The sequence below is a fragment of the Rhopilema esculentum genome, chromosome 18 (assembly GCF_057945365.1).
Source record: "Rhopilema esculentum isolate cy_ngs chromosome 18, ASM5794536v1, whole genome shotgun sequence".
In the NCBI taxonomy this organism is placed as follows: domain Eukaryota; kingdom Metazoa; phylum Cnidaria; class Scyphozoa; order Rhizostomeae; family Rhizostomatidae; genus Rhopilema; species Rhopilema esculentum.
The window spans coordinates 3,273,844-3,288,448 of NC_142832.1; the positions used below are offsets into that span (position 1 = coordinate 3,273,844).

The 14,605-nt window shown below is 37.7% G+C and overlaps 1 protein-coding gene across 2 annotated transcripts; it reads left to right on the plus strand.

Moving 5' to 3' along the window:
* Nucleotides 1-6,879: 6,879 nt before the first annotated feature.
* Nucleotides 6,880-14,516, plus strand: LOC135680899 (S-adenosylmethionine synthase). Of its 2 annotated transcripts, none has more exons than XM_065195121.2 (8): nt 6,880-7,039; nt 8,501-8,578; nt 9,306-9,428; nt 9,655-10,046; nt 10,599-10,682; nt 11,952-12,050; nt 13,749-13,966; nt 14,252-14,516. In XM_065195121.2, exons 1-8 carry the CDS (start codon nt 6,889-6,891, stop codon nt 14,349-14,351), a joined length of 1,245 nt encoding a protein of 414 aa, XP_065051193.1. In that variant the 5' UTR covers nt 6,880-6,888; the 3' UTR covers nt 14,352-14,516. The 2 variants fall into 2 exon arrangements, with proteins under 2 accessions (XP_065051193.1, XP_065051194.1); XM_065195122.2 differs by lacking the exon at nt 6,880-7,039 and adding an exon at nt 7,664-7,836.
* The last annotated feature ends 89 nt before the right edge of the window (nt 14,517-14,605 follow it).

The window sequence follows — 14,605 nt, forward strand, 5'->3', positions numbered from 1 at the left end:
TTTCTCGACAATCTTAAACTCAGGCTAGCAACGTTGGTCCGTCAAAACAAAATAACATAGAACGAAGGCTTTAATATGTCACGGCTTTGGGTAACAGTTTGAACAGGATATATCGAGAAAGAGGGGCTCAGAAGTTCACTCGCTTTTAATTGACACAAAACACTGCAGTCAATCACACCTATTTTGTATAAAAAGAAGCCCAGACTGAAGGTTTGCGGGGAAGATTTACATGGATATACCAGACTGAAGGTTTGCGGGGATAACCACGCTTCAAAGCGCTGTATAAAGCCCGTTTTCACCTTCAATTTCCGATAGAGGGCAAAGGTAGGGCGTGGTCTGGCGGCGGCCCTGCCTAGAAAGACATCGACATCTATCATATATGATAATAAACAATTTATTTAGAGTTGGCGGAGAAAAAAGCGTTTAGCTAATTAAGACCAACTATATAATTAAGGCCAAAATGTACTAAGTACAATTTACAAAATATATTGACTACAAAAACCTAGATTTGGAACAAAATCTTTGCACAATTTGCAGCTGCAGTCCAAAGTTTTGATGGACTTAATATTTCTTTTAAATATTTCAGTGATCGGGACTCTTTAATTTTCTTTTGGCAAAGTCTGCCACAATTTTTGACCAATAAATCTGATAGTATCAATACCATATAAATTCGTCCTTGCCCTCGGCAAAACAAGGTTATTACCGCCATGAAGGGCATATGGCACATCTTTAGTAAAAAATATTTTTGCTATAAAAGACTGATTCAAGTTGTTTACGGTTTTATATATTTCTGTTAGGAGCAGCTGCAAATTCGAAGTACTATCTCTGTTTATGATTGGAAGTACATCTCTTTGTCTTAAATTTGACAAAGTACTATACCACTCAACTAAGGTTATACAATCTGACGTTTTTCAGGGAAAACTGATCATCGTTTATTGGGAAAAGTTGGGAAGGGAGGAGATATGATAAAACTCTAGTGATAGGAGTTGGAGTTGAAGTGAAAACGCCATCATACGGTAGGAAGACCAAAAAAATGTTGTAATATAAATCGTTAGATTTTGCCTAATGGACAAATGATAGAAAGCTAAAAAATCATACTCTTTTTTTAAAAAGAAATAATCTTTTAAAGGTTGGGGGGGGCTTTAGTGGCGCTCTGCTTGTCTAACTCAACCTAGGCCTACTCATCCTACTGTAGGCCCATTAAAATTAGGTCCACTCAACCTAGGCCCAATCAACCTGCGCTCAATCAAGCCAGGCTTAAGAAACCCGGGCTCAATCAACCCAGGCCCAGTCAACCCGGGCTGACTCAACCAAGGCCCACTGCACATAGGCCCACTGGACATAGACCTAATCAATCTGGGCTCAATTAGACATGGGTCAATCTGTGCTGACTCAAACCTGGCTGACTCGAACCTGGCTGACTCGAACCTGGCTGACTTAACCCGGGCCTATTCAACCCTGGTTGACTCAACCACGGGCCGACTCAGCCCGGGCCCACTCAGCCCGGGCCGAGATAGACCTAGTCAATCTGGGCTAAAACAACCTAGGCCCAATCAACCCGGGCCCACTAAGATTGGGCTGACTCAACCTAGGGCCACTCAACCTGGGGTTAATTAGCCTAGGTTCAATCAACCCAGGCTCAATCAACTCGGGCCCAATGAACACAGGCTGACTCAACCAAGGCACACTGAACCTGCGCCCACTGAACCTTGACCCAATAAATCTGGGCTCAATCAGACTGAGATCAATCAATATGGGCTGACTCAAACCTGGCTGACTCAAACCTGGCTGACTGAGCCCGGGCTGACTGAACCCGGGCCCACTCAGCCCGGGCAGACTCAACTCAGGCCCACTCAACCTGGGATTAAGCAGCCTAGGTTCAATCAACCCGGGCTCAATCAACCTAGGTCCAATCAACCCAAGCCCTTTCAACCTTGGCCCACTCAACCAGCCCTGGCTCAACCCAGACCCACTCAACCCACTCAACTCATTGGTTTTTTAATTGCATCAAAACTTTAGGACAGTGTACCAAAATTAAGGAAATTCACCATTCTCAAGCTGTGTCCCTGTCGACATTCTCCAGCTACGCCTCATACGGTACAGGATGAAATCGCAATAAGGGCAACAAACATACAAATAAGTGATGGCTAATATTTCGCCCCAGCATTCGGGGCTTCATCAGAGGGATTTGTTGCTGTAGTGAAGTTTTTTAACTGCAGCAGCAAATTCCGGTCAAATCTAAAGAAATAACTAAATATTCAAAACAAAGTAGACCGAACGGTCCAAAAAACGTGACTTTCTCAGTATAAAATAATCTAAAGATGAAGATTTCAATGTTGTAGTCCATTTTTGAGAAAGATCGATAAGGCCCATTTCCACATCATTCGCAATTCGCAATTCGCAATTCGCAAATCGCATGCGATCTTTTGTCTGAAATTCGCACGCGAACGTTCGCAATGCGATTTTGACCTGTTTGCAAGGTTTGATTTTTTGCGAACGATCGCATGCTCCAGTCTTTCGAGCAATAGGTTGCTCGATCCAGTCTTTTTTTGAGACCAGTGACTCTCAAAGCAAAATGTAACAACTCTTTGCCTCCCCACTCCCCCAAGAACAGGGCCAGCTTCACAGGGGGGTCAGGGTGCCTGGCTTCCTACTTTCTCGTTAAATGTAAGGATAGAATTAGCTTGAATTATTCTTATAGATACAGGCTCGTTGGAACCGGGGGCTGGGGGGGGGGGAGGGGCAGGAGCCCTCCAACCATTGCCAGACTGTAGTATAATTCCTTTATAACAGTGTACTAAATGAACCAAATGTTTTTTATTGTCATGAAAACAAAAAAGCGGAGTGTCTCATTGTTTGCAGCTGCGGAAACTTTCCCCAACAAAATGTTACTATTTGGAAATTTCTTAGCATGAAGAACTAAAAATAGGAGCCCAATATTAAAAGTATTGACGTCATGTTTAAATGGCTCTGAAAAGCAATGAGAATTGAAGTTTCCCAAAGGGCTCCAAAGAATTTCGAGTACACAACGTCAATGTTTGTTCAATATTAATGGCTTGATACTCATAACCAGCCTGCATTTGCCAACAAATCTGAAAATTTGCTCACGAAGCACCCCTACATGGTAAAAAACGAAGCACCCCTACGCAGGGCCGCCGGACGAAGGTTTGAACAGGGGGGGGGGGCAAAACAAATAAAAAGGGCACGAATATCTTTTTTCCGAAATATTTGTAAGTGCCAAGAATGGTACAGATTTCATGTCAATTTAGACATTTATAAAAATAATTACACACGTTGGACATAGTGAGAACTATCTTCGCTGAAAGTGAACAGAGCTTTATATTCGTATCGGATTGGGTAAGTGAATCCGATATGAAATGAATCCGCTATCGATTGAACAGGGCCTCAGTCTCTATGATTATCGAAAGCCCTTTCGAATAAATATTTTAATTTTCTTTCTTTTATATTTAAACAATTTAATCTCCCTTGGTATTTGCGCCTTCCCATCGCCACTTAAACACATAAATTTGTTCACCTCAATGATATATTTTTTAAAAGCTACAAAATTTTGAATTTAAGTCATCTTCACGCCATCGGCTGGAGGTTTGGGCACATTTTTCACTGCCATACAAAATTTAATTTGCATCATTGATTAGGTTTATCTCATCAGACTATGAACGAAATAAGTTATTAACTCTCCTTAGACTCCTTAGACTTGATCCTGGCGGGCTCAGTCAGTTGGTCAAGTGTAGTACACGCGAGTTCCGAAAAACTCTATGAAAGCATGGTCTGAAAACTAGAAATTCTGGGACATAGAATCTTGAAAATAGGGTTGCTTTTTTAATCATTCAGAGGTATACAAAAGGACATGAAATTTCTGATATGATGTTTTAGACTATTCTTTAGGTAAATCAATGGCAAATTGAAGTACAACAAATTTTGTAGTACATCTTGTCTTGTAAATTGTTTTAATCCTAGATAAGAAATTTAAGTCCTTTTTTAAGTCTTTCCTAGCATGTACTCATTGCAGGGACACAACTTTTTCATATCTTCATAAAAACATTTAACACAGTGTTGTGAAGAAAACAATATGTTGCAGCTATAGTTTTACATCTGTCTGATTTTATTAATATATATTAAGAAAAATAAGGGATTGTTGTTAAAATCAAATTTAGTGAACTCTGCATTTTAACTTGTCTTGACATAAGTTTAAGAAAAGGAATGGTTCTACTATGAATTGGTATAAAAAATTCCTGCTCAAGCTTGAATATTCTCAGTGAAAAGAGTTCCACAATTTTGGCAACGTCACACAAAAGAGTACATTTTACTCAACCCAGAATCAGATATAGGGGTCCAGTTTCTACTTTCAGGAACACACACGATATACATTGGACCAACTTACTGCGCCAGCCAGGGACTTGATACGGAACTTTAACAAATGCGTTTGTTGCTGAAGACATACTAAGGACGTTTTCTCGTGAAAATGGCAGTCTCCTTCAAGGAGCTTGAGTTTTTTGCATCAAGACCAAGGCAGAATTAAAGGAAATTTCAGTGAATGGTCCTCCAAAAACGCCAAGAGTTATGTTATTTTACTTAGTTTCTAAAGGCAGAACATTTGGCATTGAAAAAGTACACACAATATATTTATCGAAAAAGGGGCACCTGTTTATACTTTTACAATTAGGGGGGCCTGTGCCCCCGTGGCCCCCTGGCTCCAGCAGCCCTGTAATGAAATATTTTCCAACGGGGTACCACATCCCCACGTCACTGTAGCGACGGCCCTGTTCGCAGCTGCAAAAATGAGACTCTTCAAATCACAGAATATAAATTCTGTGGTTCAATGATATGATTCCATTGCTTTGCGGTCAAGATTTTCACTTCCGTTCTCAAATGAGGAAGTATATTTTCATTCTCTGTATTTCAAGTTTTGCGCAAGCCAATCAATCATATCGATAGATTTTCACGAAATTTCGCAGTTTTTGATTTTTCAGGGTCCATTCCTATTCGTGTACTTAAGTTTCTTATTCGTTTCTTATAGCGAGTTTCTTAGAGAAAAACTGCGTGTTTATAGAATATTGGCATGGCATGGCATACAATTTAATTTGTATCTTTCTGAAAGAAATGAGAAAGAATGTTGCAGACCATTACATAAACCCCCCCCCCCCCTTCGTCGGAGGCCCTGTGAGTTACACAAAGTAGATACATTTATGAAAAAGGTGTTTTATAATAATAATAATAATTTGAAAGAGAAAAAATTGGAAAAATTTGAAACATAGTATAGCATAGTTTTTCGTCCGACGCTCTTCAGAAAACAAAACGTCAAATATGAATCGAAAACTCTACGCTAATTTTACTAGCGTACCGTATTTACTAGCGTACCATCCTCTGATAAACGCCGTCCTCTATTGAACGCTGCATCTTGAAAAGCGGTGTTCGTTAGAAAACACACCAAACAAGAAGTAACGAATAGTTAATACGCTTACTATTCGAAAGCAATGAAAGTTGTTGTCATGAGACGAGGACTCTGACGGACACAGGGATATTGACATTGCTTGACATTTCCATAACGTGAACACATCTTTTGTGAACTTTAAAAAATTGTTCATAAAATCCTTATTGCGTATTTTTGGGAAAAGGAAACATTTTTTAAAGTCTGCAATTTTCCTTGACAAACTTTTCATTTTGTGTTGAAAACCGGCCTCTGATAAACGCCGCGTCTTTTGAACGGCGCATCCAAAATTTAGAATTTGTAATAAACGCCGCGGCGTTCTTAAGAGAAAAAACGATATATACATTTCCCAGTTTCAATCTGCAATATTACTGAGAATCATAAGGAAATTAAGCTTGTTATTTGTGTGCACAAGATTGCATGGCAACTGAGTTATTTATAACCAGCATTCGCGATTATGCAAAGATTTTTAAGACCGTAAGTAAATATGAGAAAATCGTGAGTTCTTTGTTTTCATGTCGGACTTTGGTCTTCGATGAACAGGACGGATCAATGGTCCATCAAAGACCCTGTCAAACCAGTAAGACAAGATTTCTCGGGGACTTGTCTGACCTTTCTGGTTAAACAGGTTTGGCGAGTCTGGGTCTGTACTTCCATAATCAATAGGACACACCTTGGACTGTGCTAGACTTCAAACTAGTCAAACTTGTTTTTGATAACATCGGTCGTGCTAGACCATTGAAATTAGCTAAACACGCGACACTGTTGCGGCTTCCGATCATTCGATTTTCCCTAACAATCTCATTTAATATCAATATAAATAGCAGAATGAATGCTTCTGACTTTCTTTATTCGTAGACTCTAGAATTCTGCCTTGAAACTAAGAACCAAAGTAGTTTTACTTTATTTTAGGTATGAATCTAGAATTTCAGTGTTAAGTTTCATTCTTGCATAGATTATTGCAATAATGCATATGTTAATTCCAGTATATTTTAGTCTAAATGGCGGAAGTTTTGAATATTATGGCCAAAGTTTGGTTGGATGTTTTCATTAACTAAGTTTTCTAATTAAAAACTTATCTTATGGAAATTCTGGTCATTAAAACTTAAACTCGCAGTGTTTTGGCTAGAATTTGAAGAAAATTTTATTTGATAAAGTGTTGATGCTGTTTTTTAGAATGAACACACATATCATGTGGTGCAAAAAAAGAATCGTTGGAAGCTTTTCTTTGATATATTCTAACATTTAAATCATAAAAGAAACAAATGAGCAGTGCCGGGAACTTTTTCAGCCAATAGGAGACCCTATTGTGCAATTTGAATTGGCATCAGCAGTTTTTGTTGTCATCAATAGAATAGGACGTCAATAAAAACTGGACATCAAATGTTTCTATTGTCTTCAGCCCTGGTGAAAGACATCTCGTGAAGAAGCTGACCTAAATGCCATCCCCGACCTCGCCTCTCTTATTTTCACGTGGCCTAGAAGCTGTGAAGGTGTCTGGACTGACGAACAAGATGGACGAGGCAGACCACTCGCATCCTGAAGAGCATTTTCTATTCACATCTGAATCTGTTGGAGAGGGCCATCCAGGTAAAAATTATGTATTTACTTTCAAAACCTTTTCATTTTCTAAAAGAGAAGTCTTGTATTTTATGACAGGCAGTTAGGGCTAGGGTGGTTTACACAAACTCTATATATCTACCGTCACATCAAAATCCAATGTTCAGAGGAACAAATACTTACTTTTAATTTGCATTGTGATTTTAGATATTGAAAGGCAAGTTTGATTGAAGCAAATTAAGTCACCTCTCACCTGAAGTCATTCGCCATGTCTATTTCTCGATGGACGAGGGCCTAAAATTTGCAATCTTCCTGAGAGTGATACTTTGAGGCGAACGAAGCAAATTGTTGAATTCCTATCAATTTTGATTCAAGAACAAAGAATGAAAGTCAGAAAATTAACTTTTTTTCATATTCGATATTTGCAAGATCTATGCGTGTCGGCCTTATGGATAGGTTTTGATGAGAAAAAAATCATCTTTTGCAAAACCTCTCCCTAGCCTTGCATATAGCCAGGTTTGATATCAAAGTTTCAAATGCAAAAAGTGATCGCCTTCTCATTTAAATACAGTTACACTTCATTTCAAATGAAGAAGTCCATGCTAATTTATGTCATAATTTATTATGCGGTTTAAGGGCTTTATAAATTGATAAGCCAAGGGCATCTTGGCTTCGGTGGGTCGGTGCAAGAGAGGTGTAACCTACATACAAACCTCACCTACAACTGCACACAACTCTAAACACACGAAAGATGGATAATAACACAAAAAACGACTCAGAAAAAACCTTCTTGTTCACTTCAGAATCGGTTGGTGAAGGCCACCCAGGCAAGTTATTATTTAAGCTAAATTGTAACAGTCTTCCATGTGGCGGCTGTATCTTGGCAGCTTTATAAATCGCTGATATGCTGATATAACTGTTATTTGAACCGCATATATTCTTGACTGAACGTTTGAAAGTTCTTTTCAGCTAGCTACTTTTATAAATGTGTTGTTACAGGGTATAACAGTTGGCCACAAGTTACTTTTACTCGACTCTGTTGTGCCTTTACGTAGAACCGTTTGTTACTAGATTACAATTTTTTATTCACTTTGTTATTAACGTAAATTTAACAACTTTATGCAATTTCGAAAAGTATTTTATGATAATTCTAACTATTATTTAGTGTTTTGTTTTGCATGATGGTGTAGTTGCATCGAACTGTTATTGAACAAGTTAAAGATGATGAAATTCATATCATTTTACCGGCATGTGGGCACGTGGTTGAGAAGGTGTGACGAGTAAACTGAAAAGGCCGGTGTGGTTTCGAAATGACTTTGCCATTTTCCGTAGCTTTTTGGGGAAAATTCCTCGTACATCGTAGCTGTCGCAATTAAAAAGCGAGCTCTTTTCTTAGAATAAAGCGCGAAAGGGGAGTTTCCTACGCGCCGGCTTGAACAACAACCGTGCATTCGTTTTGAGCTAAGATTCAGTCTTGATGTCTATTTGTAGATAAACTATGCGATCAAGTTTCGGATGCCATCCTAGATGCTCACCTTGCCCAGGACCCGAACGCCAAAGTTGCTTGCGGTATGTATGTCAATGCCCCGTGACCATTTTAATGGGGCCAGAAGACCTTGTCATAGATGTCATGTGATTAGCTTTGTCAGAGTGTGAACATGAAAACATGGATTTATTTCGTATCAGATTTCATCACGCTAGTCTCCTTGGGTTTGTTCGGATTTGTTGCCTACATGATCACATGATACTTTGTAACATGATACGTTGATACGATAGGATGATACGATGACACGATACAATGATATGTTGATATCATGGACCATAGAAGCATGGGGGAGGGGAGGGGGCTTAGGGGGCTCCAAATAATCTCCTAATAATACCTAAAACCATATATAAAATCACCTTGCTCTCGAATTAAGCATGTTTAGCCCCTGAAATCTGTTATGTGCTCAGTCGTCCTTGGCTGATACCAACATTCATATTAAATGACCCTTAGGGACACCAAAGCAGGGGGCAGTTACCCTGTTGCAACTGCAAAATTTAGCCATTTTCTTTACCTTGATATTTTGGTTTCCCCTTTCTTTGCACTTAACCTCCTGCTCTACAGCTCTTCCAGTGTCTCTGGTAACCCTTGTTATTGAATTGGCCAGCGTCTCTAGTTATGTTCTCTATTGCTGACCTACTCAACTTGCAGCATTAAGTTGGCCTCTTTCTTCCAGGAAAATTTACATTTTTCCCTTAGTATACTCAATTATCATTTGTTTTATATCTACAACCAGTATAATTTTATATTCAGAGGCAGTTGCAAAGACAGGAATGGTTATGGTTGTTGGTGAGGTAACTTCCCATGCTACAGTTGATTACCAGAAAGTAATAAGAGACACAATCCAACATATTGGGTATGATGACTCATCAAAAGGTAAATTTTATAGGGCTTTCGGCTTTGTTGTACCTTTGTTTGGATAATTATTGGATAATTTGAACACAGACATATTTATGGACATTAGAACACAGTTATTTGAATCTTTACTTTTGTTTGTGGCCCTGATCCAATTGTGCAGACAATTTGTGGGTATTTTCTTTTAGTTTAGTCATTCAAAAAATCTTCTTTAAAAATGTCTCTCACAACACTTCTTGTCTTGCAGGTTTTGATTACAAAACATGTAATGTCTTAGTTGGTATTGAGAAGCAGAGTCAGGAAATCGCAGAGGCTGTATACATTAACCATAAAGAAGAGGACATTGGTGCTGGTGATCAAGGTCTCATGTTTGGGTATGCAACAGATGAAACAGAGGAGCTTATGCCTTTAACTGTCGTTTTAGCCCATGGACTTAATAAGAAACTTGCAGAGAACCGCCGCAATGGAACCATGTCCTGGTTGAGGCCTGACTCTAAAACACAAGTCACTGTTGAGTACAAAATGGATGATGGAGCCTGCGTCCCCCTTAGAGTTCATACTGTTGTCATTTCTACTCAAACAGACCCTGATATTACCTTAGAAGACATTAAAAAAGAGTTGATGGAAAAAATTGTCAAGGTAATGAGTTAGGACTTGTTCCATTTCAAAAATCATAACTACAAGAGAACCCCAAGAAAGCTGATCTATGCAAAAGGCTGAAATGCTCAGGACTAACCTATAAACAAGGCAGGAGTCATGATCAAGTATCTTCCTTAGAAAATTGAACAAGTGTACCCATGCAGAGGGTGTGTCCACGAAAGTATGAAGGGGGAAGGGGTCAAAAGTATTTAATTTTTGTGCATCTTTTTTAGCCATTGCATGCCCAATGTATATCATGAGCCACTGTGAGAAGGTTTACACTAACCAAACCATGATTCCAAAATATTTTGTCTTAGCCTTCTCAGTGCTCCCTTTTTTGTAGCTGGAAAATAAGTGGAAGCAAGATTTACGCCCTGCTTTTTATAATTCAGGGTTAGAACAACATTTTTTGACACATAAAAACCACTACTTAAAACTTATCTTTTTCTCCTAGTTGCTTATTATGCAGCTTCTTGTAAAGAAACAAGCTAGAATTCTAAAAATCTGTTGTTGAAGTTTGAACGACCAAACTTTCTTATTCTCATTTTTCAGGTTGTGATCCCTGCAAAATACTTGGATAAGAGAACAATTTACCACATGCAACCTTCTGGCAGTTTCCATGAAGGAGGTCCACAGGTGAACCATTGTTTTGATTCAGATTAACACAGATATATATGATAAAGTCTGCTAAACTCAAAAGCTTAACAGGTAATGAGAAAACTTTTATATGTTTCTTGTCAAATTCATTTCAACTTGAAAGAAATGAACTTCAAAAGATAGGAGAATTTTTTATGTCTGCGGAATAAATGCTGTAAGGATCTTTTTTGCAAATTAGCTGCCCTTGAGTGGAACAGTAGCATAGATGATTGACATACTTAGCCCCATTGACTGCTAGGAATTAATATGGCTCAATACATTAGTTGTCTAGTTCAATCTAAAGCAGGCCTTTTCGATCCACACAAATGGTCACCCATGCCATCACCCTCACCAAATTATTAACTTGGCTATTGACTGCCCTTGCAAAAAACATGTAATCGTCTGCAAAAGAAAGTTAGAACACTTAGGGAAAAGTTAGCAACAGATGTCACTATTGTTCAATTCACATATTCTCAAAGCTTGGGCAAGTATTCCCCTCAAGGCCTTCTAGCTGAACATTTTTTCAGAACACCAGTGCTATCAAAAAAGGAGGCCACCAAGGGGATAAAAAACTGCAGTTTTGGTCATTTTTAGCCAAAATTCAACTTATTAAAAATGTTGATAGGACTCTTATTCAAAGATGTTTTTACAAGTGAAGTTACAGGTGAAGAATTCCATAAGCACTTAAAACTTTATAAAAATTCTGTATCCAAATCTTCATTTTTGAAAAAAAAATCTGCATCCGGCAAATGTCTAGAGTTCTTTCGTTCTGTCCAGAAATTGCCAGATTTCTGCAATCCGCAACAAATTTTCTTTAAAGTCCATTGTTCTGTAAACCTTTGATGACCTTCACACCGGATGACTGTTTCTCATAAGTCAGAACGACAAATATTGATAATAAGCAACATTGATAAGAAATGGACAGTAATGGAAAGAAATAAATTAAAAAGAGCTGTTGGGATTTATGGAGGAAAAAGGTAAGACTAAAAGGAAAAGGGTAATTTATACTATATATATTTCAGCTGCTATTGATTATTAGAAACATCTAGTTATAACACAAATGTTTATAAAAGTATATGACATTGTGGTGTAGGTCAGATGGGAAAATATAATCAGAACAAAATTCCCAGGTCTGCACTAGACTGGTGGAGCTCTTAAAATGTTCTTGGCCCACTAGCAGTTGTTTGATTTAGCTTTTGTGCCCTGTCTCTAAGGGCCTGCACTAAGTGTGTTAATTCTCATGTTTGAAGATATTAACTTTGCTTGTAGGGAGATGCTGGTCTTACTGGTAGGAAAATCATTGTAGATACTTATGGTGGCTGGGGTGCTCATGGCGGTGGTGCCTTTTCAGGAAAGGACTTTTCCAAGGCAAGTGTAAAATATATTACAGTGTTCAATATATTAAGTTTTTACCTTGAAAACTTTCTTCAGCTTGTGCTTGCGTGACATGAAACATATTAGTGAATAAAGGCATGCGGGCTTGCACAACCTCTGTTTTGAGACTTCAGATCATAGTTTTTGTTAAGGTGGATACGGGAGGTTTTTCCAGGCCTCTTCGGGAATAAAAAGCATGCGGGCTAAAAAAGACCTCTGCTGGTTTGGCTGCGTGGGCTATTTAGCCCTTGCAGGATTTGTTGTTTATCTATTTATATTTGAGTATATACAAGCCAAAAAATAAATTATCTTTTCTACTTGTAAACATGATTTATGATTTATTAAGAAGACAGTTTTGTGTGCGTCACTACTCCTTAAAATGACAAAAGAGATATCTGGTTTTTTTGCAAAATGGCAACGTTTTGTGTAGAAAAACAGATATATTGAGTAGTATCTAACGAAACTCATCTCTATTAAAAAAGAAAGAGAGCAAGAAAGACAATGTTATTCAAAGGGTAATGGAAAATAAAGTTGATTCGCTTTTAAAATTCAAGAAAGAATAACTGAAGCACACTTCTTATATAAGAAATGAAGGTCGACTTGAAGTACTCCAGTTTCTCAATGGTATAGGAAATTCCAGTACTCCTTCTTTCTTAAGAGTTTCTTTGTCTGAAAAAAGCACAGAAAAGCAAAAAAAATAACATGATAAAGATCGGCAAATAACATACATAAACCTCAAAGCATACAGGGAAGCAGAAATGCGGATGAAAACTAACAAGAGAGTTCAGAAAGGGTATATGATTGGTTCTATGTTTTGGACAAATCACAACTGCTTATCTCTTACCTTGTTGAAGAGTCAAGAGCAAAAACGAATTATTTCTGAAACTTTTTTAATTTCCTTTCCAACTGCCCAGTTGTTGTTTCTTATACTGTGTTTCTTATAAAAAATGAGTGTATTCATAACACAAATTTCGTACTTGACAATGTTGTGTAACAATTATTCTCATTCTTGCTATTTTCTGATATCTGTTATTCCTTTCCTGCACAACCATTTCCTATTCCATTGCTAGTTGTAACATGTAAATCTATAGTTTGTTAACATTTGATGTCAAAAGAAACAGAAATTTCCTTCTTATACCAATATTTATAAAAACCATATATCTCTTTGACATGATGTTATTTATTTAAAACATTAGAGAGTGAGAAAAAATGGATTCAATGAGAGCGTTGTTATAAACAACTGCGTGGGCAGAAAAAAGCCCTCTCAAAACATTTTTGCATGGGGTTTGCGCGTCTCCGGGAAAGGCCTATTTTTCTTTAGTGTAACTATCAAAATTTTGTGTGTAGAAGCTGTATCTTTATACAGACAATGCTACCTTCTTAAGAACCAGCTCCAAGATAAAAAATTTGGGCCTTTGTTCTACAAATGTCTAACACATAATAGCAGCTAATTTTCTGTGTTATTCCATGTTGACAATATTTATGCAATTTACACCTTATTTGGGTTATAGAACAGGATAGTTATAGGTTACAACTCATTTTCCAGCTGCACATATCAGGCAACTTCTCTGCCTATATGGCATCAAGCACCATACTGTAAAAAAGTAGTTTTAAATTTACACCTTAATGAATTAAGAACATAATATGAATACATGGTATAGATATGAAAATATAGAAATATGACTCCTTCAGGTGGATCGATCAGCTGCCTATGCTGCTCGCTGGATAGCAAAATCTATTGTTGCAGCTGGTCTTGCAAGACGTTGCCTCATCCAGATTTCCTATGCCATTGGTATTGCACATCCATTATCTATCACTGTTTTTGACTATGGAACTACCACTCTTACACAAAGCGAGCTTTTGAGAATTGTCAAGAAGAACTTTGACCTTAGGCCTGGTGTTATTGTGAAGTAAGCAAATTGTTTTATTTTGCTCTTCTTGTGTTGCTTAGTGCTATTTTTTACAGTTGCTTGGTGTTATTTTTTACTGTTGCTTGGTGTTATTTTTTACTGTCTTCATCAAGATGGCCAATTCCTATTGGTGTTGCATATGAACAATACTAGGGTGTCATTTATTCATTACAGCTCTAATTTCAAGGGGATAATTCAGTTGGGTAAATTTGGATGCATTTGTTGATCCTCCAATCTATCCTTTAACTAGTGGTTGTTACTTCTATCTTTCCTTTCCCTTTACAGAGAGCTTGAATTGCGAAAGCCAATCTACCGAGACACATGTGTTTATGGTCATTTCAAACCTGGTTTTACATGGGAAGTGCCAAAGAAGTTGGAATTGTAGATTTGGAAAGGATGAAACAACTGACTTTCATACTCTTAACACTCTCAGTAGCAGAATTAACTTTTTCATAGTACCCTGGTTGCTCAGCAATTGATGTGGCTATTTTTAGAAATTGTGTTGGTATATAATGGTTTGATGGTATTATTCATTTTTAACCTTTTCAAATTTGTTTATCTTTTAGCATTTCTCTTGGTATAAATGCTATCCATAGCTCGTATATATGTTTCCTATATGTTCAGGAAGCTAAGCCCTCA